Below are 21,048 nucleotides of genomic sequence, written 5' to 3'. Positions count from 1 at the left end.
ACTAATTCAGTAGAAGCCACAGCAGTTATCGTTTATTGAGCACTTCTATATGCTGGGCACTTTGCCATGCGCGTTACAACTATTTTGAAATATTTGTATCCCCTACTCCTCCCTCCTTAATAACCGAGGGGTCCCGCTGCTTCAGAGGTCAAGTGCTTGCCCAGGGTCACACAGTCAGTCCGGAACCCACACTCCAAAACCCGCGCGGTTAACCACCGGGTTAAAACCGGGTTGCCTCCTTCCTCAGATCCCCATTTAAATAACATTTTAACTGTATTCAGCAGGTTTGCTCATCTCCCACCCGAGTCCTGACTCCCCAGACCTGGCCTCCACAGGGGCCACGAAGCACCTCCCTCCCCCTTCGCCGCGGGCTCAGGGAAGGGCCTTCGCCAGCAACTTGTCCCACCTCCCCAAGGTTCAGACGCAAAACTGAGTTCCAAAGAGAAGGGATTGCGCAAAGGCACCCATCGTGTCAGAAGCGGGGTGTCCCCGTCCGTGCCCGGAACCAGCCCCGCGCTCCGCACTCCCCCGGAGCCAGCTCCGGAGATGCAGCGGTCACACCTCGGACTCGCGCGGCGGTCCGCGGGCACGCTGGCAGCCGTACAGCCACTGGATGACGCGCGCGTTGCGCTCGACCACCGACACCTGGGGGCGCCCGTCCCGCGCCGAGCCCGCTGCCTCCGAGCCGCCGCCGCCCGCGCCGTCCGGGCTGTCCACGTCCCTGTCGCTGGACGCCCACTCGCTGGCGTCCCCGGAGCCGGGCGGCGGCGAAGTTCCGGCCTGTGGGCTGGCCTCGGCGCCCCAGCTCTGCGGGGAGAAGCGGTCTGCGCCCAGAACCTCCACCAGCGCGCGCTCCAGGCCGCAGTAGTTGAAGAAGCGCTCCTTCTCCGACAGGGGCAGCGAGCATGTGGGGCACAGCTCCCGCTTTCCCGTCGCTTCCGGGGCATCCTGTGGCGCGGCCCAACCCCCCGAAGCTGCAGGTCTCTCTGTGGAGGCCGGGCTGCTCGGGGCAACGTCCCGCGGGGCACCCAGAAAGAGACGCCGCACCAGCCCCTGGCCCTTGGCGTTCTCTTTGTTCACCGAAGCTTTGCAGTCCCGCTTCTGGCGGTAAAAGATGAGGGAGTCAGGCCTTGGCAGCCGCCTGCTGCTTCCGCGGCGGGCAGGCCTGGGCGTCCTGGGCGATGCAGGGGGCCCCAGCTCGTTGCAGGGGTGCGGCGTGAGCGGCCTGGGACTCCCACGCAGGGCTGGCTCCTGGCGCCTAGCTATCACCTGGTACGTCTTGACATACTTGGCTTTGTCGGCTTCCAGCCTTTCCACAGCGCTGGGGGTCCTTCCTCTGGACGTAGTGGAGGGAGGGGTCAGGAGCATCTTAGCAGAGCTGGGTAGGACAGTGCCTCATAAGCAGCCAGCCACGGGGCCAAGAGCGATTGGCTTGGGCTCTCACAGACCTGCAGGGAGAGAGGAATGGTCAGGGGAAGGGCAGGAACTGTCCCTGCTCCTCTTCTGCTGGCATTCCTCAGTATGGGATCGGTCAGCCATCCCTCTCCCCATCCAGGTTAGCCGGTCCCATGTCCAGGGAGCAGAGGCTCAGGCCATCCCTTTCTCCGTCTTTCAGAGACATTGAGTGGGGATCTCTCTTGCCACTCAGAAACATATGTCCCTTTTAAGGTGCCCCAGTCTGGCCACAAGGCCATGCAGGCAGGCCTCAGCAAGCAGGACACTTGGAAAAGGAAACGGCTGGTCCCGGCCCAATTCCTGAAAGTGGCTTCAACCGGAAAAAATACCTCTTCCCAACCCAGCAGCTTTGAGCACAAGACAAGGAGGCTCCCAGCCACAGGCTGGCTCCAGCAGGGTCCACCCTCCCCGCCCCCAAACGCCGAGGTCAGGGATATAACCACAGGGTAGGAGCCTCCAGTAATTGCAGCCAACCGCCCTTCCCAGGCCCAGCAGGGCCATCCGGGCAGGAGAGGGAAGTGGTCCCCAGGCCCCTATCAGCTACTGCCAGCTACTCTGCCCCTGCCAAGGGGATCTCAGAATGCCAAACTGTAAACATCACCTTGTTTAACCTTTGCATTTCCATTTCATGAGGAGGAAACTGACCTAGAGAGAAGGGGGGGCTTGTTCGGGTCCTGTTGAGAGTTAGGGGCCAGGACTGGAACACAGGTTTCTTGCCTTGCAGTTCAGATTGGATCTCTCACTTGCCTATCAGAACTTCTCACTGAGGCCTGGCGCAATGGCTCACACCTGTAATCCCAGCACTGTGGGAGGCCGAGGCGGGTGGATCACCTTAGGTCAGGAGTTTCAGACCAGCCTGGCCAACATGGCAAAACCCTGTCTCCACTAAAAATACAAAAATTAACCAGGCGTGGTGGCACTCACCTGTAATCCCAGCTACTTGGGAGGCTGAGGCAGGAGAATCGCTGGAACCTGAGAGGCAGAGGCTGCAGTGAGCCGAGATCACAGCACTGCACTACAGCCTGGGTGATGGCGCAAGATTTCGTCTCAAAAAAAAAAAAAAAAAAATAAGGAAAAAACAAAAACCTTCTCACTGATATTTTGCGTGTATTCCTGCAGCTATAAAACCAAGCAATTTCAGTTAGAAATGAGCCCCTTGCCTCACTAAAAAGTTCCTTCCACTAATTCATCCTAATAACTTGCACTCCTCCCAGAATTCTGCCCTCAGGGTCCTTGTCCCCTTTTTATCCTGAGACCTCCTGACCCTTCTCCACCTCCTTCCTCACCAAGGAAAGGGGCGAGGAGGGGTTGTGGGGTTGTAAATCAAGAGCTGACAGTTCTCTTGGCAGTAACAGAATGGGCCACCCACATGGCCCTGCACACCCGACCCTACCCCTATCTCCCCCTACTCCCCCTAAGTCCAAGAGGCTGAGGGACTTTGGATCTGGGGACAACAAAGGAACAGAACTCGACACGGAAGCAGGGAGGGGGTCTGCGAGAGGCCTTGCGGCAGAGACCCTGCCAGGCCCAGCCCAACCCCATGCCCATCATTCAGTCTGCCCAAAGGTAGTTGAGGCCTGGGAACCAAGGAGAGCCTGGCAGTGTCCCCCTCTGTCTCTCAGGGATTCTCCTGGGCAGCGGGTCAGAATCCAAGGTCCCAGGAAAGCACTGCTTGTCTGACCCCGTGGGTGCCCTCTATCCTCTCCTCTTCTCCCCAGCCCTGAGCAGCGAGACTATAAAAAGTCCTTAATCACAAGGACCAAAATAGTTTGTCATCCACAGCCTCTTCCCTGCCTTCCAGGCTAGCCTGGAGGCCAGGCCTCAGACATCCCACCCTAGAAGCCTGGCAGGCGGCCTCTGTCCCTCCGGTCCCTCTGTTCCCTTGCTCACCTTCTCCCAGTCCTGAAGTTTGTGTTCCCAACTCTGCCCAAGGCTTTGGCTCTGGGCCTGGGCCATCTTTTAGGCTCACTAGTTTGGCACCAGTCTCCCTGCCCTCAGGTTCCTGGGTTCCTTCCCACCCAGCCCTGGGCTCAGGGTGCACTCACCTCTGCGTGGGAGGCGTAATTGCAAGGGTCCTTGGGCAGGTCCAGACTGAGGGCAGGAGTGGACAGCAGGGACTAGAAGTAACTTTGGTTGTGGCCAAACCTCGCTCTCCACAGGAAAAGCAGAGAGAGCCTCCACCTCCCCGCCCCCCAAATTAACCCTTGCCTTCCTGACGAAGAGCCTGGCCTCATTAACTCCTTCCTGATCACAGTCTTTGCACTATGAGGACCTGTGAACCAAGTCCAGCTCTCTTTATTTTACAGATGGTCAAACAGTCCCTACCTGGTTGGCTGGGGAGGTACTGTGAGTGTGGGCAGAGCCAGGACTCTAAACAAGGCCTCCTGATCCCCAGGCTTCCTCCAAAGGCCTGGGGTGGGGGTGCTTTATATGTGGGGTCAGCCCCCTCCCAGGGCTGTGGCAGATGCTCTGACAGTCTGAATGGGAAGGCAGAAGAAGGTTCTAGTCGACTTGCTTTTTGCCCTCTGTGGCAGGCTGAGACCTGTCCTGGTCTGGATGCTGGATGGTGGCAAGCTTACATTCCCTAGGGGTGAGGCCAGGAATCTGCAGCCCAAGGCTGGGGACATTGGTGCTGCAGATGTGCAGGTGAGCCTGTGCTGGCAAGTCTTGGCATGAAGGTGACCCTGGAGCCCACTGGAGCTGCCTCTGCCCAAGGTCCTCTCATGGCAGATGGGATTGGCTGGGAAAACAATGATGAGGGCTGATTCTAGGGCCAAGCCCAGGTCGTTCAGCCCCCTTCCTTCTCTGCCCACACTTGAAGCCTCTTAGAGCTTCTTCCATCAGAGTTTCTTCTCTGACACCTTGTCTCAAGGTGAAATCCTACCTCTTAGGAGAGCTCCTCCCCTCTCCCCAGCAGACAAACTAAACTGTAGCTCAGAGTTCAAACACCAGTGTCCCTGTCAAAGGATCCTCGCCCCCTTGTCTGGACACCTTCCCATGTTCCTCCTCCTTGTTTCTAGCCCTCTCCATGTTTGCAGAGCACCTTCCCATCTGTGCTCTCTGATCTCCTTTGACCCCCACCCAAGGACCCTAGGCAGAAGTCCAGCAGGAATGACCCCCCGCTTAATGAGTAAGGAAACAGGAACTGAGGTGGGAGAGAGATGCCCAAAGTCCAGCTTCAAATCCATGCTTCCAACTGTACCCTCTGCCTGTCAAGTCAGTAATGGGTCTGAAAAGCCAAGGCCCATCTCCTGGTAAGAGGTTTTTATTACCTAAAGCAGGGATTTTGTTTTGGGGACTTTGTTGGTGATAGTTCCATATTGTGTTGTTACACCACCTTTCAAAATGCCATCAGCTACATTGTCATACTACTGATGACAATCTTTGGGGAAGGTTTTATTATTTTTCCCATTTATGGCTGAAGAGACTGAGGCTCAGAGAGAAGAAATAACTTCTCGAAACTCACTGAATTAGGAGTAATAGCTAAAGCCTTGCTCTGTGGCTCAGGCTGGAGTGCAGTGACGTGATCTCACTCGGCTCACTGCAACCTCCACCTCCCAGGTTCAAGTGATTCTCCTGCCTCAGCCTCCTGAGTAGCTGGGACTACAGGCGCATGCCACCATGCCCAACTAATTTTTGTATTTTTAGGCTGTCCTCCTCAGGCTTCCAAAGTGCTAGGAATACAGGCTTGAGCCACTGACCCCAGTCAACAATGTTATTGAGAGATTAGTATACGTTAGGGGCTGTTCTAAGTACCTCACATCAGAATTAACATATTTAATCCTCAAAACAACCCAGTGAAATGGCATTTTTGGGCTGGGCATAGTGGCTCACACCTGTAATCCCAGCACTTTGGGAGGCGGAGGCGGGCCGACCACTTATGGCCAGGAGTTTGAGACCAGCCTGGCCAACACGGCAAAACCCCATCTCTACTAAAAACACAAAAATTAGCTGAATGTGGGGGCGCATGGCTGTAATCTCAGCTACTCGTGAGGCTGAGGCAGGAGAATCACTTGAATCTGGGAGGTGGAGGTTGCAGTGAACCAAGATCACACCACTGAACTCCAGCCTGGGCAACAAGGTGAGACTCTGTCTAAAAAACAAAAACAAACAAACAAAAAAAACCCGGCACTTTCATTCTCCTAACTTTATAGATGAAGGCTGGTGGTGCCAGCTTGGTCCTGAGATCTGGCCAGGAAGGGGTTAAGCAGGGGAGGTGGGCAGGGCCCAGCTGGGATACTGTCAATGGCAGGAAACCTGGCCCACCACCGCCGCAGCTGAGGGGGGAGGATGGGGCTGTTGTGTCTGACTCTGCAACCCCCATCCCTTTGGTCTTAAAGCAGCATCCAGGTTGGGTGGTGGGACCAGCAGGATCCACGACAGATGCTGGAGTACAGAAAGAGGGAGTCCGGGTACCATGCAGGCGACGCCCTGGGCAGCTCTGATCTGACGGGTGACTTGGTCCTCCACGCCTGAGCCCTCAGTTAGAAATGCCCAGGAGGGTTTGGTCAGGGAGGGGAGACAGCTCCATGGGAGCCCCCAGTGAGACAGGAGTGGCACAGCTCTGCCCTCGGGGATCTCTGGCGTAGGATGGGGGAGGGCTAAGCAGCCTTGCTCTCAGGAGCTCCCCATGTGAGGGCAACAGACCTCTGCCCTGGATGCCGATGGACAGAATCCTGGGAGACAGGCACAGACAGACCTTCTACCCAACAGGCAGAGCAGGATCAGGGAGGAGAGGTCGAATTGGATTGGCTTTCTGGGTAAATGGCCTCTGAAAGAGTCAGCAGAGGAGAGGCCGGGGGGAGGATGAGAGAATGAGGTGGAGTGCATCTGCCTGGCCTCAACTTCCAGCCACCCTCTCTGTGAACTGGACTGTCCCTGTTTCTGGTTGTGGGTCCCCAGGGACTGCCTTAAAGTGGCTCTTTCTGGCCCTAGAGCCAGGACTCAGGCAAGGGGGAGGTGAGTCTGAGGGTGTTTCCTTCCTACTTCCCACCTCATTCCCAGATCGCTTGAGAATGGAGATCAGATCGGAACCGGCCTGAGTCAGAAGGTCTCCTTCCAGGAGAGGGTGGTGGGAGGAGGGGGGAGCAGCTCTGGTCAGTATCGGGAATAACCAGCTGGGTCAGGGAGGCCTCAGTCCAGTCTCACACCCCACACCCACATTGTCACAGAGGAAACATGTGTCACCCCCCTCACTAGCTGGCTACAGCCCCCATACCTCAGCCCTGCCTTTGATTCCAGCCCTAGTCTACCTCTCCCTGGCTGTGTGGCCTCAAGCAAGAACCTAATCTCTCTGAGTTTCCTTCTGTGTCAGAATGTGGGAATGATGAGACGCAGCTCCGTTTGGTTTGGAGAGGCAGGGAAGTGGGGACTGCAACCGCAAGGTGCTCTGGAAATGGTAGATGAATCTGACTTTTTGCCCTTCACCAATGCCTTCCTGCACCTCTGGGCTACATCTCTCTTCCTGTTCCCACAGTCTTGCTCACAGCTGCTGGCCACAAATCACCAGGAACACTGCACTGTGCCATGGGGTCAGTGGATCCAACGTGGTTTTGCTTTCTCATATGGTGGCAGAGGCAGGAAGTGCCCCCACGGTTGGTGAGAGACCGGTGCTGCTGCAACCAAGATGAACACAGCAGAGGGGGTGGTAGTGTCTTCTGCCATGGGTGGGGTGGGAAGTTTCAAAGAGGAGGGGTATCTGAGCCCGGCTGGAAAGGGATTTTTGATTGGGTTAGCAGTGGGGAAGACGAGACAGCATGGGGCCAAGAGCACTGCAGGCGCCAGGTCTAAGTGAGGGCAAGAGGCCAGGGAAGGGTCTTGGAGAGTGAGAGAGGGAGGCACGGGAGAGAGGGCGGGAGGGCTTGCGAGGGAAGATGGGGTGCAGAGGAGGGATGGGGTTTGTGAGGATATGGGAGGCTCAGACAGAGAAGGGGCTTGAGGGACTTAGCGAAAAGATGGGAACTCAGGGAAGGAACTGGGGTTTCATGAAAGGAGAATAGTTGGGGCGAGTTTGGGGGTGCTGCCAGGCCCCAAGGCCACAGGAGGAGCCCCCCACAGAGATTAGTGCAGCCATCCTCTAATTCCAGGCTTTCCGTTTCGGAAAGAATCTCAGCCACAACAATAGCCTGGCCCCAGTTCCTGCTCTCCCTCTGAGGGGTGTGGCCTCTGGGCAGAGCCAGGCCCCGCACCCACCGCCCAGGACTCACGGAGGAGGGTGGAGGGGAAGAATAGGAAGGAAGATGCCTTTAAACTTTCTTTTTCTTTTTCTTTTTTATTTTGAGGCAGAGTCTTTCTCTGTTGCCCAAGCTGGAGTGCAATGGTGTGATCACGGCTCACTGCAGCCTTGACCTCCCTGGCTTGAGTGGTCCTCTTGCTTTAGCCTCCCAAGTAGCTGGGACCACAGGTGTGCAACACCACACACAGCTAATTTTTGTACTTTTCACAGAGATGGGGTTTTGCCATGTTGGCCAGGCTGGTCTCGAACTCCTGACCTCAGGTGATCCACATGCCTCAGCCTCCCAAAGTACTGAGATTACAGGCGTGAGACACTGGCCTATTTACTTATTTTTGGATACAGGATCTCATTATTGCCCAGGCTGGAATGCAGTGGCATGATGATAGCTCATTGCAACCTTGAACTTGTGGGCTCAAGCTTCAGCTTTTTGAGAGTAGCTGGGACTACAGGCACATCACCATCACACCTAGCTTATGGGGTCCTTTAAAGGACAGGAGCCCCTCTATCCAGTTCTAAGGGAGGCACTGAGCTATGGTCAGGGAGGTGTTGTGTCACATTGAACATATCCAACCCTGGGGAATTACCCCTTTATACCCAAGGAAGGCAATCCCCAGGCTTAACCCTGTTAGGTTGATTTTTCAGTTACTTACGACTGAAATAAACCTGAAGGAACACATCATTCTCTCCTAAAGTAGGATGGCCTTTTTCATGACGGCTGTAACGTTGAACCTGTGCCCACCACCCAACCCATCTCCACAGTAATTTGGAAGGTATGCTGACCAAATACCTCCAGGTTTGTTTAAAGCTGTCTGGAAGTGCGGTAGACATTCCCCTAAGAAGTCAGGGGACCAAAGTTCTGGTCCTGACTTTGCCATTAACTCACTCTTTGTCTAGAGCAAGTCACTTTCTTGAGCCTCTGATTCTGATCTGTTCAAAGGAGGTAAGTGGATTAGACCCAGGGTTCCCAAATGCCATTCCTTGGGCGGATTCCAGTTGGCTACATAAAAATGTATGTGGGGCTAGGTGTGTTGGCTCATATCTGTAATCCCAGCACTTTTGGAGGCCAAGGCAGGAGGGTCACTTGAGCCTTGGAGTTTGAGACCAGCCTGGGCAACATAGTGAGACCCTGCCTCAACAATTAAAAAAAGAGAGAGAGGAAAAATTTACGTGGGGAGCTTGACAACAAGACTGATGCCAGGCTCTCATTCTCAGAGACCCTCGTTTGGTAGATCTGGTCTAGAGTCATGGAGGAAAGAAGAGAACACTGGATCAGTCTGAATTTATTGGTATGAATGCTCTTATTAGAGATTCTAGATTTAATGGTTACCTCTTGCAGCTGAAAGTAGCTCTAATAGTTTGCTTGTTTGGCCAACTGAAATTAGTACTCAACATGACCTATATCAGTGGTGTTGAGACAGCTGGCTACATTCCTAAGGTCTCAAAAGACAAGAACAATGAGGAAAACTTATATGAAAGTGCATGAGCCAGGCACAGTGGCTCATGCCTGTAATCCCAGCACTTTGGGAGGTCAAGGTGGACAGATCACCTGAGGTCAGGAGCTCAAGACAAGGCTGACCAACATGGCAGAACCCCATCTCTACTAAAAATACAAAACTTAGTCAAACATGGTGGTGCACACCTGTAGTCCCAGCAACTTGGGAAACTGAGGCAGGAGAATCACTTGAACTTGGGTGGTAGAGTTTGCAGTGAGCTGAGATCACAGCACTGCACTCCAGCCTGGGTGACAGAGCAACACTCCATCATGAGGAAAGAAAGAGAGAGCGAGAAAGGAAGGAAGGAAGGAGGGAGAGAGGGAGGGAGGGAGGGAGGGAGGGAAGGAAGGGCGAGCATGTACGCCTGATCCCTCTGAGTCCATTCCCTGAAAGGGCCCAGAGGATATGTTCTTCCCCTAGAAGTTGACAGAGCATCAGTGAGAGTAACATCTGCATCCTTGATAATTTTTTTTTTTTTTTTTGAGACAGAGTCTCATTCTGTCCCCCAGGCTGGAGTGTAGTGGCATGATCTCGGCTCACTGCAACCTCCACCTCCCAGGTTCAAGTGATTCTCTGCCTCAGCCTCCTGAGTAGCTGGGACTATAGGCATGTGCCACCACACCTGGCTAAGTTTTGTAGTTTTAGTAGAGACAGGGTTTCACCATCTTGGCCAGGGTGGTCTTGAACTCCTGACCTAGTTATCCACTGGCCTCAGTCTCCCAAAGTGCTGAGATTACAGGCATGAGCCACCGTGCCTGGCCCATCTTTGATAAATTTTATGGTGGATATCCTCCATTGTTGGGCATATTGGAAGGGGCCACCACTGAAATGGGCTCTCTGATCTCATTGGGGGTGACAGGGTCCCAGAGGGGCAGAGGCCAAGTGGCAGAGCTGAACTGCCAGAGCAGAGGGGCCTTCACTGTAACATACGGTGGGATGGAGTGATAACCAGATCCCTGTGACTTGCAGGAATCTTTGACCAGATTGTCCCTAGGAATGAAGTGGATGAGCAGTGTGTTAAATATTACTGAGTTATAATACAGAAACGCCTCTATGTCATGGCCAGAGGCCTAACTTGAATTGTTGTCATGAGGGAGCATCTCAGCCTTTCAGCTGATTTCCAGATCTCAGACAGTCCACAGACCTGAAGCTCTGATTAAACAGGAGGCCAGGTCCCTTAAAGAAGGACCTCGCAGCACTGTCGCATATACATACTGTAAAACTTCTCCCGGGTAGAAGGAAGGGAAATCCAGACCATTTAGGAAGTACTAGATGCTGGCCTTAAAGTAATGCTAATATCTGGGAACCCAAGATTCCCATGTCCAGAACTACGGAAATACCTCGCTCTTTCACTAACTTGTTCTGCCGTTGCCTTCCTCATCTCATTCGAGCCTTCCCTAACTCAGCACCTGCCCAATTGCTCAGACCAGGGCTAATCTTTTGGCTAATCTTTGACCTGTCTCTGTTTCATTCCACATCTGATACATCAGCATCTGCTGGCTTTGAAATGCATCCACATTTGGAGCACTCTTTCTGGCTCCACTCCTTCTGTCCTGGTTCCTGCCACCATCCCCTCTTGCCTGGGACTGTAGTAGTCTCTATTTTTTTATTTTTATTTGTTGAGGTGGAGTCTTGCTCTGTCACTTGGGCTGGAGTGCAGTGGTGCAATTTCGGTTCACTGCAACCTCCGCCTCCCGGTTAAGGTGATTCTCATGCAGCCTCCCAAGTAACTGGGACTACAGGTGCCTGCCACCATGCCCAGCTAATTTTTGTATTTTTAGATGTGGAGTTTCACCATGTTGGCCAGGCTGGTCTCGAACTCTTGACCTCAAGTGATCTGCCTGCTTCAGCCTCCCAAAGTGCTGGGATTAGTGATAGTCTCTAATACGTCTCCCTCCTTCTAACCTCATTCCCCATAGAGTCTATTCTCAATACCAGTCTAGATCAATTCTTTAAAAATATATCAGTCATGTCACTTCTCTGCTCAGAACTCTGAAAAGGTTCCCATTTCACTCGGGGTAAAGTCAAATCCTTAGCAGCCTGCAGGCTTCCTGTCGCCGGGCCCTGTGAGCTCCCTGCCCTCCTGGCCTACTGTCCTCCCTGTCCAGACGCACGTGTCCTCCTTGCCTGTTTCTCAAACACACCTACTATGCTCTGCCTGGGGGCCTTTGGCCTCTGCCAGGAATGCTTATCCTTCAGTTACACCCTTTGCTGATTCCTTCCCCTCAAGACTTTTCTCAAGTCTCACCTGAACAAGATTTTTGCTAACTACTTTCAGTTCCCCCAGTGTCTTGCAGTGGCATTCCCAGTCCTTTTACCCTGCTCCATTTTTTCTTTGCTTCTCTCTCTTTCTTTTGTAACTTATCATATTCTAGCATATTAAATAATTTACTCAGCCGGCGCAGTGGCTCACGCCTGTAATTCCAGCACTTTGGGAGGCCGAGGCAGGCAGATCACCTAAGGTCAGCTGTTTGAGACTACCCTGGCCAACACAGTAAAACCCCGTCTCTACTATAAATACAAAAATTAATGGCGTGGTGGCATGCACCTGTAGTCTCAGCTACTTAGGAGGCTGAGGCAGGAGATTTACTTAAACTTGGGAGGTGGAGGCTGCTGTGAGCTGAGATTGCACCACTGCACTCCAGCCTGGGCAACAGAATGAGACTCTGCAATAATAATAATAATAATAATAATAATAATAATAATTTACTTATTTACACTCATAAATGTCTCCTCTAAGTTCAATGAGGGCAAGATTTTTGTTTTATTCATTGATAAACAAGTCCCTGGAACAGTGCCTGGTGTATAGTGGGTGCTCAATACATCTGCTTCATGAATGAGTTTTATACAGTTCCTGAAGAGACTGGGACGGGGCTAGGAGGGTCTCTCGAGAGGGTGGGTATTGGGGATTAGAAGGGCCCCAGATGGCCTTCCAAAACCATATAATTTCCTTTGCTGTCCAGTGACACATGAAGGAAAGTCTGATGCAGGAACCTATGAAAGGTTTCTTTGCTCTTAAGAAGATGCAGGAAGAAATGGCCCCTGCCTTGCTCTAGGTGCTCTATCTAGCTGTGATTCCTAAGACTATTCTGGTCATCCTGGGACCATGAGGAGAACAAGCTTAAGGAAAAAAGTGGGGCTGGGGGCAGGGATAAACTGGGTCCTTTACTCATGATGCACCTCTAAGGTGCGCATCAGCAGGGAGTGCAGGCAGCTGACTGCCTATGGCTGTCACTTCCCTCAGGGTCTGCCTCACCTCTGAGAGCCACCTTCCCAAGGTCATGCTCTTCCCACGGCAGCCCACCTCTGGTAATTGAGGGAGATGAGAGTACCAAGGTCTGGCCTTTTTTTTTTTGTGGGGGGGGAGGAAGGCAGGAAGGAAGGGAATAAGGATGGTAGGGAGGAAGGAAGGGATGAAGGAAGGAAGGAAGGGAGGAAGCGGGGAGGGAGGGAGGGAGGGAAGGGAAGAAAGGAAATCAAGCAATGAAAGAGACATTGCCGACCTGGATCTAGAGGTTTACAAGTTGATTTCTTTTTTTTTTTTTGAGAGAAGGAAAGAAAAAAAAAATAAGTAAAGGAGAGGAAGAAAGAGGAAGAGAAAGAGGGAGAGTAAATGGAAATATTGCTTTATTTTGAAAAAAATTGGGTATTAATAATGGCCAATCAATGTTTCATTTAAACTAATGGGTGGGTGTGATGTGGTATTGACAAGAATGTATATTTTGTGTATTTGAAGTGGAGAGCTCTATAAATATTTATTAAGTTTACTTGTTCTGGATCTGAGTTTGAGTCCTTGATATCCTTATTAATTTTCTGTCTCATTGAATCTAAGTCTCGTATCTGGGTGTTAGGATCGTTAGCTCTTGTTGTTGCATTGATCCTTTTACCACTATATCTTTGTTGCTTTAAAATCTATTTTATCCGATACAAGAAGTGCAACTCCTGCTTTTTATTTATTTATTATTTATTTTTGCTCTCCATTTGGTTGGTAAATCTTTCTCCATCCCTTTGTTTTGAGTCTTTGTGTATCCTTGCATGTGAAACAGGTCTGGATGTAACATGCCGTTGGGTTTTGGCTGTGTCTTTTGATTGGGAATTCAGTCAATTTATATTTAGGGTTACTGCCATTTGATGTTGACTGGCTGTTTTATCCATTTGTTGGTGTAAATTCTTCTTTATGTTGGTGCTCTTTACTTTTTGGTGTATTTTTAGAAAGGCTAATACTGGTTGTTTCTTTCTGTGTGTAATGCCTCTTTCAGAAGCTCTTGTAAAGCAGGCCTGGTGGTAATAAGATCTCTGAGTTCTTGCTTGTTCATAAAAGATTTTATTTTTCCTTCAGTTGTGAAGCTTAGTTTGGCTGGATATGAAATTCTGGGCTGAAGGTTCTGTTCTTTGAGGATGTTGAATATTGGCCCCCACTCTCTTCTGGCCTGTAGAGTTTCTGCCGAGAGATCTGCTGTAAGTCTGATAGGCTTGCCTTTGTGGGTAATCTGACCTTTCTCTCTGGCTGCCCTTAGTATCTTCTCCTTCGTTTCAACCCTGGTGAATCTAACGATTATGTGCCTTGGGGTTGCTCTTCTTGAGGAATATCTTTGTGGTGTTCTCTGTATTTCCTGGGGTTGTATTTTGACCTGCTTTGCTAGTTTAGGAAAATTTTCCTGAATAATATCCTGAAGGGTATTTTCCAGCTTGGATTCATTCTCTCCGTCGCATTCAGGTACACCTATCAAACGTAAATTTGGTCTTTTCACATAGTCCCACATTTCTTGGAGACTTTGCTCATTCCTTTTATCCTTTTTTCTCTAATCTTTTCTTCACGTTTTATTTCATTAAGTTGGACTTTGACCTCTGATATCCCTTCTTCTGCTGAACAATTCAAGTGTTTAAACCTGTGCATACTTCTCGGAGTTCCTGTATTGTATTCTTCAGTTCCATTATTTCACTCATACTCCTCTCTAAGTTGTCTATTCTCAATAGGATTTCATCAAACCTTTTTTCAAAGTTCCTAGTTTCTTTACGTTGGGCTACAACATGTTCTTTTAACTCACCGAAGTTTGTTATTATCCATTCCTTGAAGAGTGATTCTGTCATCAGGAGGCGCTCGTTCTCCATCAAGCCTTGTTCCATTGTCGATGTGGAACTGTGATCATCTTTAGAGGGAGAGGCGTTCTGACTTTGAGTATTCTCAGCTTTTTTACGCTGGTTTCTTCCCATCATTGTAAATTTATCCTCCTGTCGTCTTTGAAATTACCAACTTTCAGATTAGGTCTCTTGAGTGGACGTCCAGGTTGTTAGTTCCCAGGGCCAGAGCAGCGGCGTTAAAACTGATGGTGCTTTTCTGCCCAGGATTCTCCTGTCGGGCTTCCTTCTTGTTTCCGTAGTAGGCGACTCTGCCTTCCCGGGGCTCCAAACCTCGGTCAGAAGGGGAACTGGTCCCGTTTACTCTGCGCCGAGAGCTGCCGCGTCGAGGTGCCGGCGGAACCGCTGCGCTGACCATGAGAGTCGCGCTGGCGACTCGTGTGTTTCCACCACTGGGGGATCTTCTGCTTCGTGAGCGACCAGACTTTGTCTGAAAGTGTGGCGTCCTCTAGTTCTCCGCGCCTTCCCTGAGAGCTGCAATCCCGGGATGTTAGCGATTGGCCATCTTGGATCGTTCCGGTCTGGCCTTTTGACACAACATGGGACACTGTTGGGCAATCCTCACTCCAAAGCATTGGCTGAAAAAAAGACCTTTATCTTTTTGTTTTCTTTTTTTATTTTCTTAAACCAGAGATGGGGTCTTACTACATTGTCCAGTCTGGTCTCAAGCTCCTGGGCTCAAGTGATTCTTTCACCTCAGTCCCACAAAGTGCTGATATTACAGGCATGGGCTACCATGCCCAGCCTGAACAAAGACCTTTACATAGTGTTGGGTCCCTATAGAGAAGAAAAAGGAATACAGGAACCAAGGGGTGGAAGGAAGAGTGATCCCAGAGGGAGACTTTGTATTTGCCAGCCCTGCAACTCTGGGCTCTGCAGGGTTAGAGGTGCGAGTCCTACAAGGGTGCACACTTTTGCCAAAAATGTCTGTATTAAAGGGCTGGGCATGGTGGCTCATACCTATAACCCCAGCACTTTGGCAGGCCAAGGTGCGAGGATCACTTAAGGCCAGGAGTTGAAGACCAACCTGGCCAAGATAGCGAGACCTATCTCAAAAAAAAGAAAAAGAAACAGATATGCATTAAATTATAAGTAATGTCTACCTCCTGGGTGTTCTGAGCTGCTTGTGTCCAGGACTCACCATCAAGAAGGGTCGCTGGGCACGGTGACTCATGCTTATAATCCCAGCATTTTGGGAGGCTGAGGCAAGCAGACCACCTGAGTTCAGGAGTTCGAGACTAGACTGGCCAAACATGGTGAAACCCCATCTCTACTAAAAATGCAAAAATTAGCCAGTTGTAGTGGTGTGCACCTGTGGTCTCAGCTACATGGGAGGCTGAGACATGAGAATCTGGGAGGAGGTTGCAATCAGCCGAGATCACACCTTTACACTCAAGCTTGAGCAACAGAGGGAGGCGCTGTCTAAAAAACAAAAAAGAAGAGGGGTCTTGGCACTGTTGTCTTGGTACAGGCATTTGACCCTGAGTATAAATAGGAATAAAGCTGTTACACAATGGGGCAAGGAGGAATCCCTGTGGGTCCCGGGTGATCTGCTTGGGTGCTTCTTGGTGTTCCTTTGTTTCACTGTAACTGCAAATGGACAAGTCATGAAACTCTGGCCTGAGAAGGGTGTGATGACCAGGGGCTCAGGCTCCTTGGGGATGAAGGTCTGGATCCCACCATCATGTGAGCCACTGAGGCCAGCAGAAGTGACAGCTGAGGGTGAGGGGAGTCTAGAATGAATAGAGGAGGAGGGAGATGAGGACCATCACTCTCAGCCCAGGACTGACTGCCATGGTGGGGGCTGTAGTTTGTCCCACCGGCATTCCTCTGCTAAGTTCCAGAGGAATTCCTAAAGGGATGCAGCTTCAATTTGTATGGGTGGGTTCTTGTAGACAACAGTTTTCGATGGTGTCCATTGCTGCCCATTAGTAGGGAGTGTAGTTAGCAGATGACCTGCCACTGTCACCTCCTTCAGGGTCTGCCTCAGTGGCTGAGAGTCCCCTCACCCAAGGTCCCACCCTTCCTGGGGCATCCTGTATCTGGCTACTGAAGGAGGTGGGGTGTAAAGGTCAGGCCATTCCAGTTTAATGCAAGACACTCAGATGATTGTCGCTCCAGACCTTTGACCCAGGTCAGTTGAGCTAGAAAGACCATGCTTGCCATCCCTGGTGATGGCCCAGTGACCCCCAGGATAGGTCACTGGGAGATGGGAGCCGAGTCCAAGCCTTGGTTCATGGCGCCCTGTGGGGACCTATGGTAAATTGCTTACCGTTTAAAGATGGCCCCTAACAGAAGGACTCTGAGTTTAGGTGAGCTTGGCACCAGGAGGCACAGGTAACAATAATTTTGTTTCCAAAGTTATCCTGCCCTACCCTAGAAGATCTACAGGAAGCAAGACCATGGGATTGGGGAGATATAAGACTCAGATGGGGCCGGGCGCGGTGGCTCAAGCCTGTACTCCCAGCACTTTGGGAAGCCGAGGCAGGCGGATCACGAGGTCAAGAGATCGAGATCATCCTGGTCAATATGGTGAAACCCCGTCTCTACTAAAAATACAAAAAATTAGCTGGGCATGGTGGTACATGCCTGTAATCCCAGCTACTCAGGAGGCTGAGGCAGGAGAATTGCCTGAACCCAGGAGGCGGAGGTTGCGGTGAGCCGAGATCGCGCCATTGCACTTCAGCCTGGGTCACAAGAGCGAAACTCCGTCTCAAAAAAAAAAAAAAGACTCAGATGGTTTCCCTAAGGACATCCGGAAAGCTCTGATTGAGTTTGAGCAAGGGTCATCCACCAGAGGGCGGGCTTCACCCTCCAAGAAGCTGTCCTGGTACCACTTGGCCTACAGGCTCTTCCTGAGCTCCAGTAGCACAGGCTGTGCTGCCTAGCCTGGCTCTGCCCTCCCCAGACACCCCGGGGGCTGCTGTTCCACCTGAGGACCACTCAGATGGTTGCTTACCTTGCCACTGGTGCTTTGTAATACCAGTTAACTGGTAAGAGCAGCGATCTCTGGGTTTATACTACTCTCTATAATGTATGAAATATCTTCACGGCCAGGTGTGGTGGCTCACACCTGTAATCCCAGCACTTTGGGAGGCCAAGGCAGGTGGATCATGGAGTCAAGAGATCGAGCATCCTGGCCAACATGGTGAAACCCCATCTAAAATTAATTAATTAATTAATTAAATAAAAAGAAATAATCTTCACATATATTATTCTCATCTGATTTGCAAAGTAACTTGAAAAAATAACTTTTCAGAAGAGGTAACTAAGGCTCATAGAAGTCAAGTGGCTTCACCAAACTCACGGAGTATGTTCCTGCTGCTGTTATCACCCACTGACATTTATCAAGCACTGGCTATATGCCAAGGACAATGTTAAGGGTTTACTTATTTAATTCTACAGTAATTAAGGCAGTGAAGTGTTGACAGGCAGTGTTATTAGATGTGTGCCAGTTTAGAAATATTAGCTTTGTCTCTGATGAATAGAAGTTTTATCATTAGGTAGAAACTGTCTCTAGTGATGATTTTAGCTTCAATATAGCTATTTCATCCTCTTTTTTTGCCAAGTATTTTTCTAAACTTTGCCAATCTATGTTCTGATGTTTTAGATTTGTCTTTTGTAAACAGAACATATTAATAGTGGATTTTATTCTTTTATTTAGTCTGACATCCTTTATCTTTGGAAAATTTAGCCTTCTTGTAGACATTGCTATATCTATGTATATATTTTTTGAGATGGAGTTTCGCTGTTGTTACCCGGGCTGGAATGCAATGGCATGATCTTGGCTCATCGAAACCTCCACATTCTGGGTTCAAGCAATTCTCCTGTCTCAGACTCCGGAGTAGCTGGGACTACAGGCGCGCACCACCATGCCCATCTAATTTTTGTATTTTTTGTAGAGACGGGGTTTCACCTTATTGACCAGGATGGTCTCGATCTCTTGACCACGTGATCCACCTGCCTTGGCCTCCCAAAGTGCTGGGATTATAGGCATGAGCCACCACGCCTGGTCACCATTGCTAAATTTTTATTTCATTCATCTTGTAATGTGCATTATATTTGCTGTACTTTCCCTCTCTTTAAAAAAACACTTTTTTTTTTTGAGATGGAGTCTCCCTCCGTTGCCCAGGCTGGAGTGCAGTGGCACTATCTCAGCTTACTGCAACCTCTGCCTCTTGTGTTCAAGCAATTCCCTGCCTCAGCCTTCTGAGTAGGTGGGATTACAGGCGCCTGCCACCCCACTTGGCTAATTTTTGTATTTTTTTAGTAGAGACAGGGTTTCACCATTTTGGTCAAGCTGGTCTTGAACTCCTGACCTTGCGATCCACCTGCCTCGGTCTCCCAAAGTGCCGGAATTATAGGTGTGAGCCACTGCGCCCAGCCTTTTCTTGGTCTGTTTTTGTTTTTGATATTTTTTGACTTTTTATTTTTTTAATTAATTAATTAATTTTTCTCAGTTTTTAAAATTGTTATCTCAAAAATTCTAACCTAATGATGAGTCTGTTTACTGAGTTTTCCATTTCAGTTAGCATAATTTTTCTATTTTCAGAAATTGTATTTGGTTTTTTTTTGGAAATTTACTTGGTGTCAAGCTTCTTTCTTTTCTTTTTTTTTTAGAAGGAAAGAAAAAAAGGAGTGAAGGAGAGAAAGAAAGAGGAAGAAAAAGAGGGAGAGAGAACAGAAATGTTGCTTTATTCTAAAAAAATGGGGATTAATAATGGCCAATCAATATTTCATTTAAACCTATGAGTAGGTGTGATGTGGTATTGACAAGAATGTATATTTTGTGTAAAGTGGAGAGCTCTATAAATATTTATTAAGTTTACTTGTTCCAGATCTGAGTTCGAGTCCTGGATATCCTTATTAATTTTCTGTCTCATTGAGTCTAAGTCTCTATGTATCTGGGTGTTAGGATCGTTAGCTCTTATTGTTGCATTGATCCTTTTACTGCTATATCTTTGTTGCTTTAAAATCTATTTTATCAGATGCAAGAATTGCAACTCCTGCTTTTTATTTATTTATTTATTTTTGCTCTCCATTTGGTTGGTAAATCTTTCTCCATCCCTTTGTTTTGAGTCTTTGTGTATCCTTGCATGTGAAATGGGTCTGGATGTAACATGCCATTGGGTTTTGGCTGTGTCTTTTGATTGGGGGATTTAGTCGATTTAAATTTAGGGTTACTGCCATTTGGTGTTAACTGACTGTCTTATCCATTCATTGATGTAAATTCTTCTTCATGTTGATGCTCTTTACTTTTTGATATATTTTTAGAAAGGCTAATACTGGTTGTTTCTTTCTATGTGTAATGCTTCTTTCGGAAGCTCTTGTAGAGCAGGCCTGGTGGTAATAAAATCTCTGAGTACTTGCTTGTTCATAAAAGATTTTATTTTTCCTTCAGTTGTGAAGCTTAGTTTGGCTGGATATGAAATTCTGGGCTGAAAGTTCTTTCTTTAAGGATGTTGAATATTGGCACCCACTCTCTTCTGGCTTGTAGAGTTTCTGCTGAGAGATGTGCTGTAAGTCTGATAGGCTTCCCTTTGTGGGTAACCTGACCTTTCTCTCTGGCTGCCCTTAGTATTTTCTCCTTCATTTCAACCCTGGTGAATCTAATGATTATGTGCCTTGGGGTTGCTCTTTTTGAGGAATATCTTTGTGGTGTTCTCTGTATTACCTGGAGTTGAATATTGTCCTGCTTTGCTAGGTTAGGAAAATTTTCCTGAATAATATCCTGAAGAATATTTTCCAGCTTGGATTCATTCTCTCCGTCTCATTCAGGTACACCTATGAAACGTAAATTAGGTCTTTTCACATAGTCCCACATTTCTTGGAGACTTTGCTCATTCCTTCTTATCCTTTTTTCTCTAATCTTGTCTTCTCGTTTTATTTCATTAAATTGGTCTTCGACCTCTGACATCCTTTCTTCTGCTTGATCAATTCAAGTGTTTAAACCTGTGCATACTTCTCGGAGTTCCCATAGTGTATTCTTCAGTTCCATTAATTCACTCATATTCCTCTCTACGTTGTCTATTCTCATTAGGATTTTGTCAAACCTTTTTTCAAAGTTCTTAGTTTCTTTACATTGGGCTACAACATGTTCTTTTAACTCACAGAAGTTTCTTATTATCCATCTTCTGAAGCCTGATTCTGTTAATGGGATGCACCCATTCTCCATCAAGCCTCTTTCCCTTGTTGATGAGGAACTGTGATCCTCTTTAGAGGGAGAAGCGTTCTGATTTTGAGTATTCTCAGCCTTTTTATGCTGGTTTCTTCCCGTCATTGTAAATTTATCCACCTGTCGTCTTTGTAATTACCAACTTTCAAATTAGGTCTCTGAGTAGACGTTCAAGTTGTTAAGTCCCAGGGCCAAAATATGAGCAACCCACTGCGCCGGCCAGAACAGCGGCATTAAGACTGATGGTGCTTTTCTGCCCAGGAATCTCCAGTCTGGCTTCCTTCTTGAGTCCGCAATAGGTGACTCTGCCTTCCCAGAGCTCCAAACCTCGGTCATAAGGGGAACCAGTCCCGTTTACTCTGCACCAAGAGCCGCTGAGCTGAGGTGCTGGCAAAACCGCTGCGCGGCCACAAGAGTCGCACTGGCGACCCGTGGGACTCCTCCACTGGGAATCTTCTGCTCCGTGAGCAACAAAAATTCATCTGAAAGTGTGGCGTCCTCTCGTTCTCTGCGCTTTCACTGGGAGTTGCAATCCTGGGATGTTAGCGATC

General features: G+C 49.3%; 1 protein-coding gene across 2 annotated transcripts; it reads right to left on the bottom strand.

The window, feature by feature from the left end:
• Positions 1-5: 5 nt before the first annotated feature.
• FAM110D (family with sequence similarity 110 member D) lies at positions 6-3,548 on the bottom strand. 2 transcript variants are annotated; one of them, XM_035308214.3, is made up of 3 exons: positions 3,501-3,548; positions 2,380-2,501; positions 6-1,448 (listed from the first exon to the last, which is right to left on the bottom strand). In XM_035308214.3, the coding sequence occupies exon 3, from the start codon at positions 1,366-1,368 to the stop codon at positions 556-558; it is 813 nt and encodes a 270-aa protein (XP_035164105.1). In that variant the 5' UTR covers positions 1,369-1,448; positions 2,380-2,501; positions 3,501-3,548; the 3' UTR covers positions 6-555. The 2 variants fall into 2 exon arrangements, with proteins under 2 accessions (XP_035164105.1, XP_035164103.1); XM_035308212.3 differs by lacking the exon at positions 2,380-2,501.
• Positions 3,549-21,048: the final 17,500 nt, after the last annotated feature.

Source organism: Callithrix jacchus, chromosome 7, assembly GCF_049354715.1.
Source record: "Callithrix jacchus isolate 240 chromosome 7, calJac240_pri, whole genome shotgun sequence".
Lineage (NCBI taxonomy): Eukaryota > Metazoa > Chordata > Mammalia > Primates > Cebidae > Callithrix > Callithrix jacchus.
This window is presented reverse-complemented; position numbering and strand designations above follow the sequence as displayed.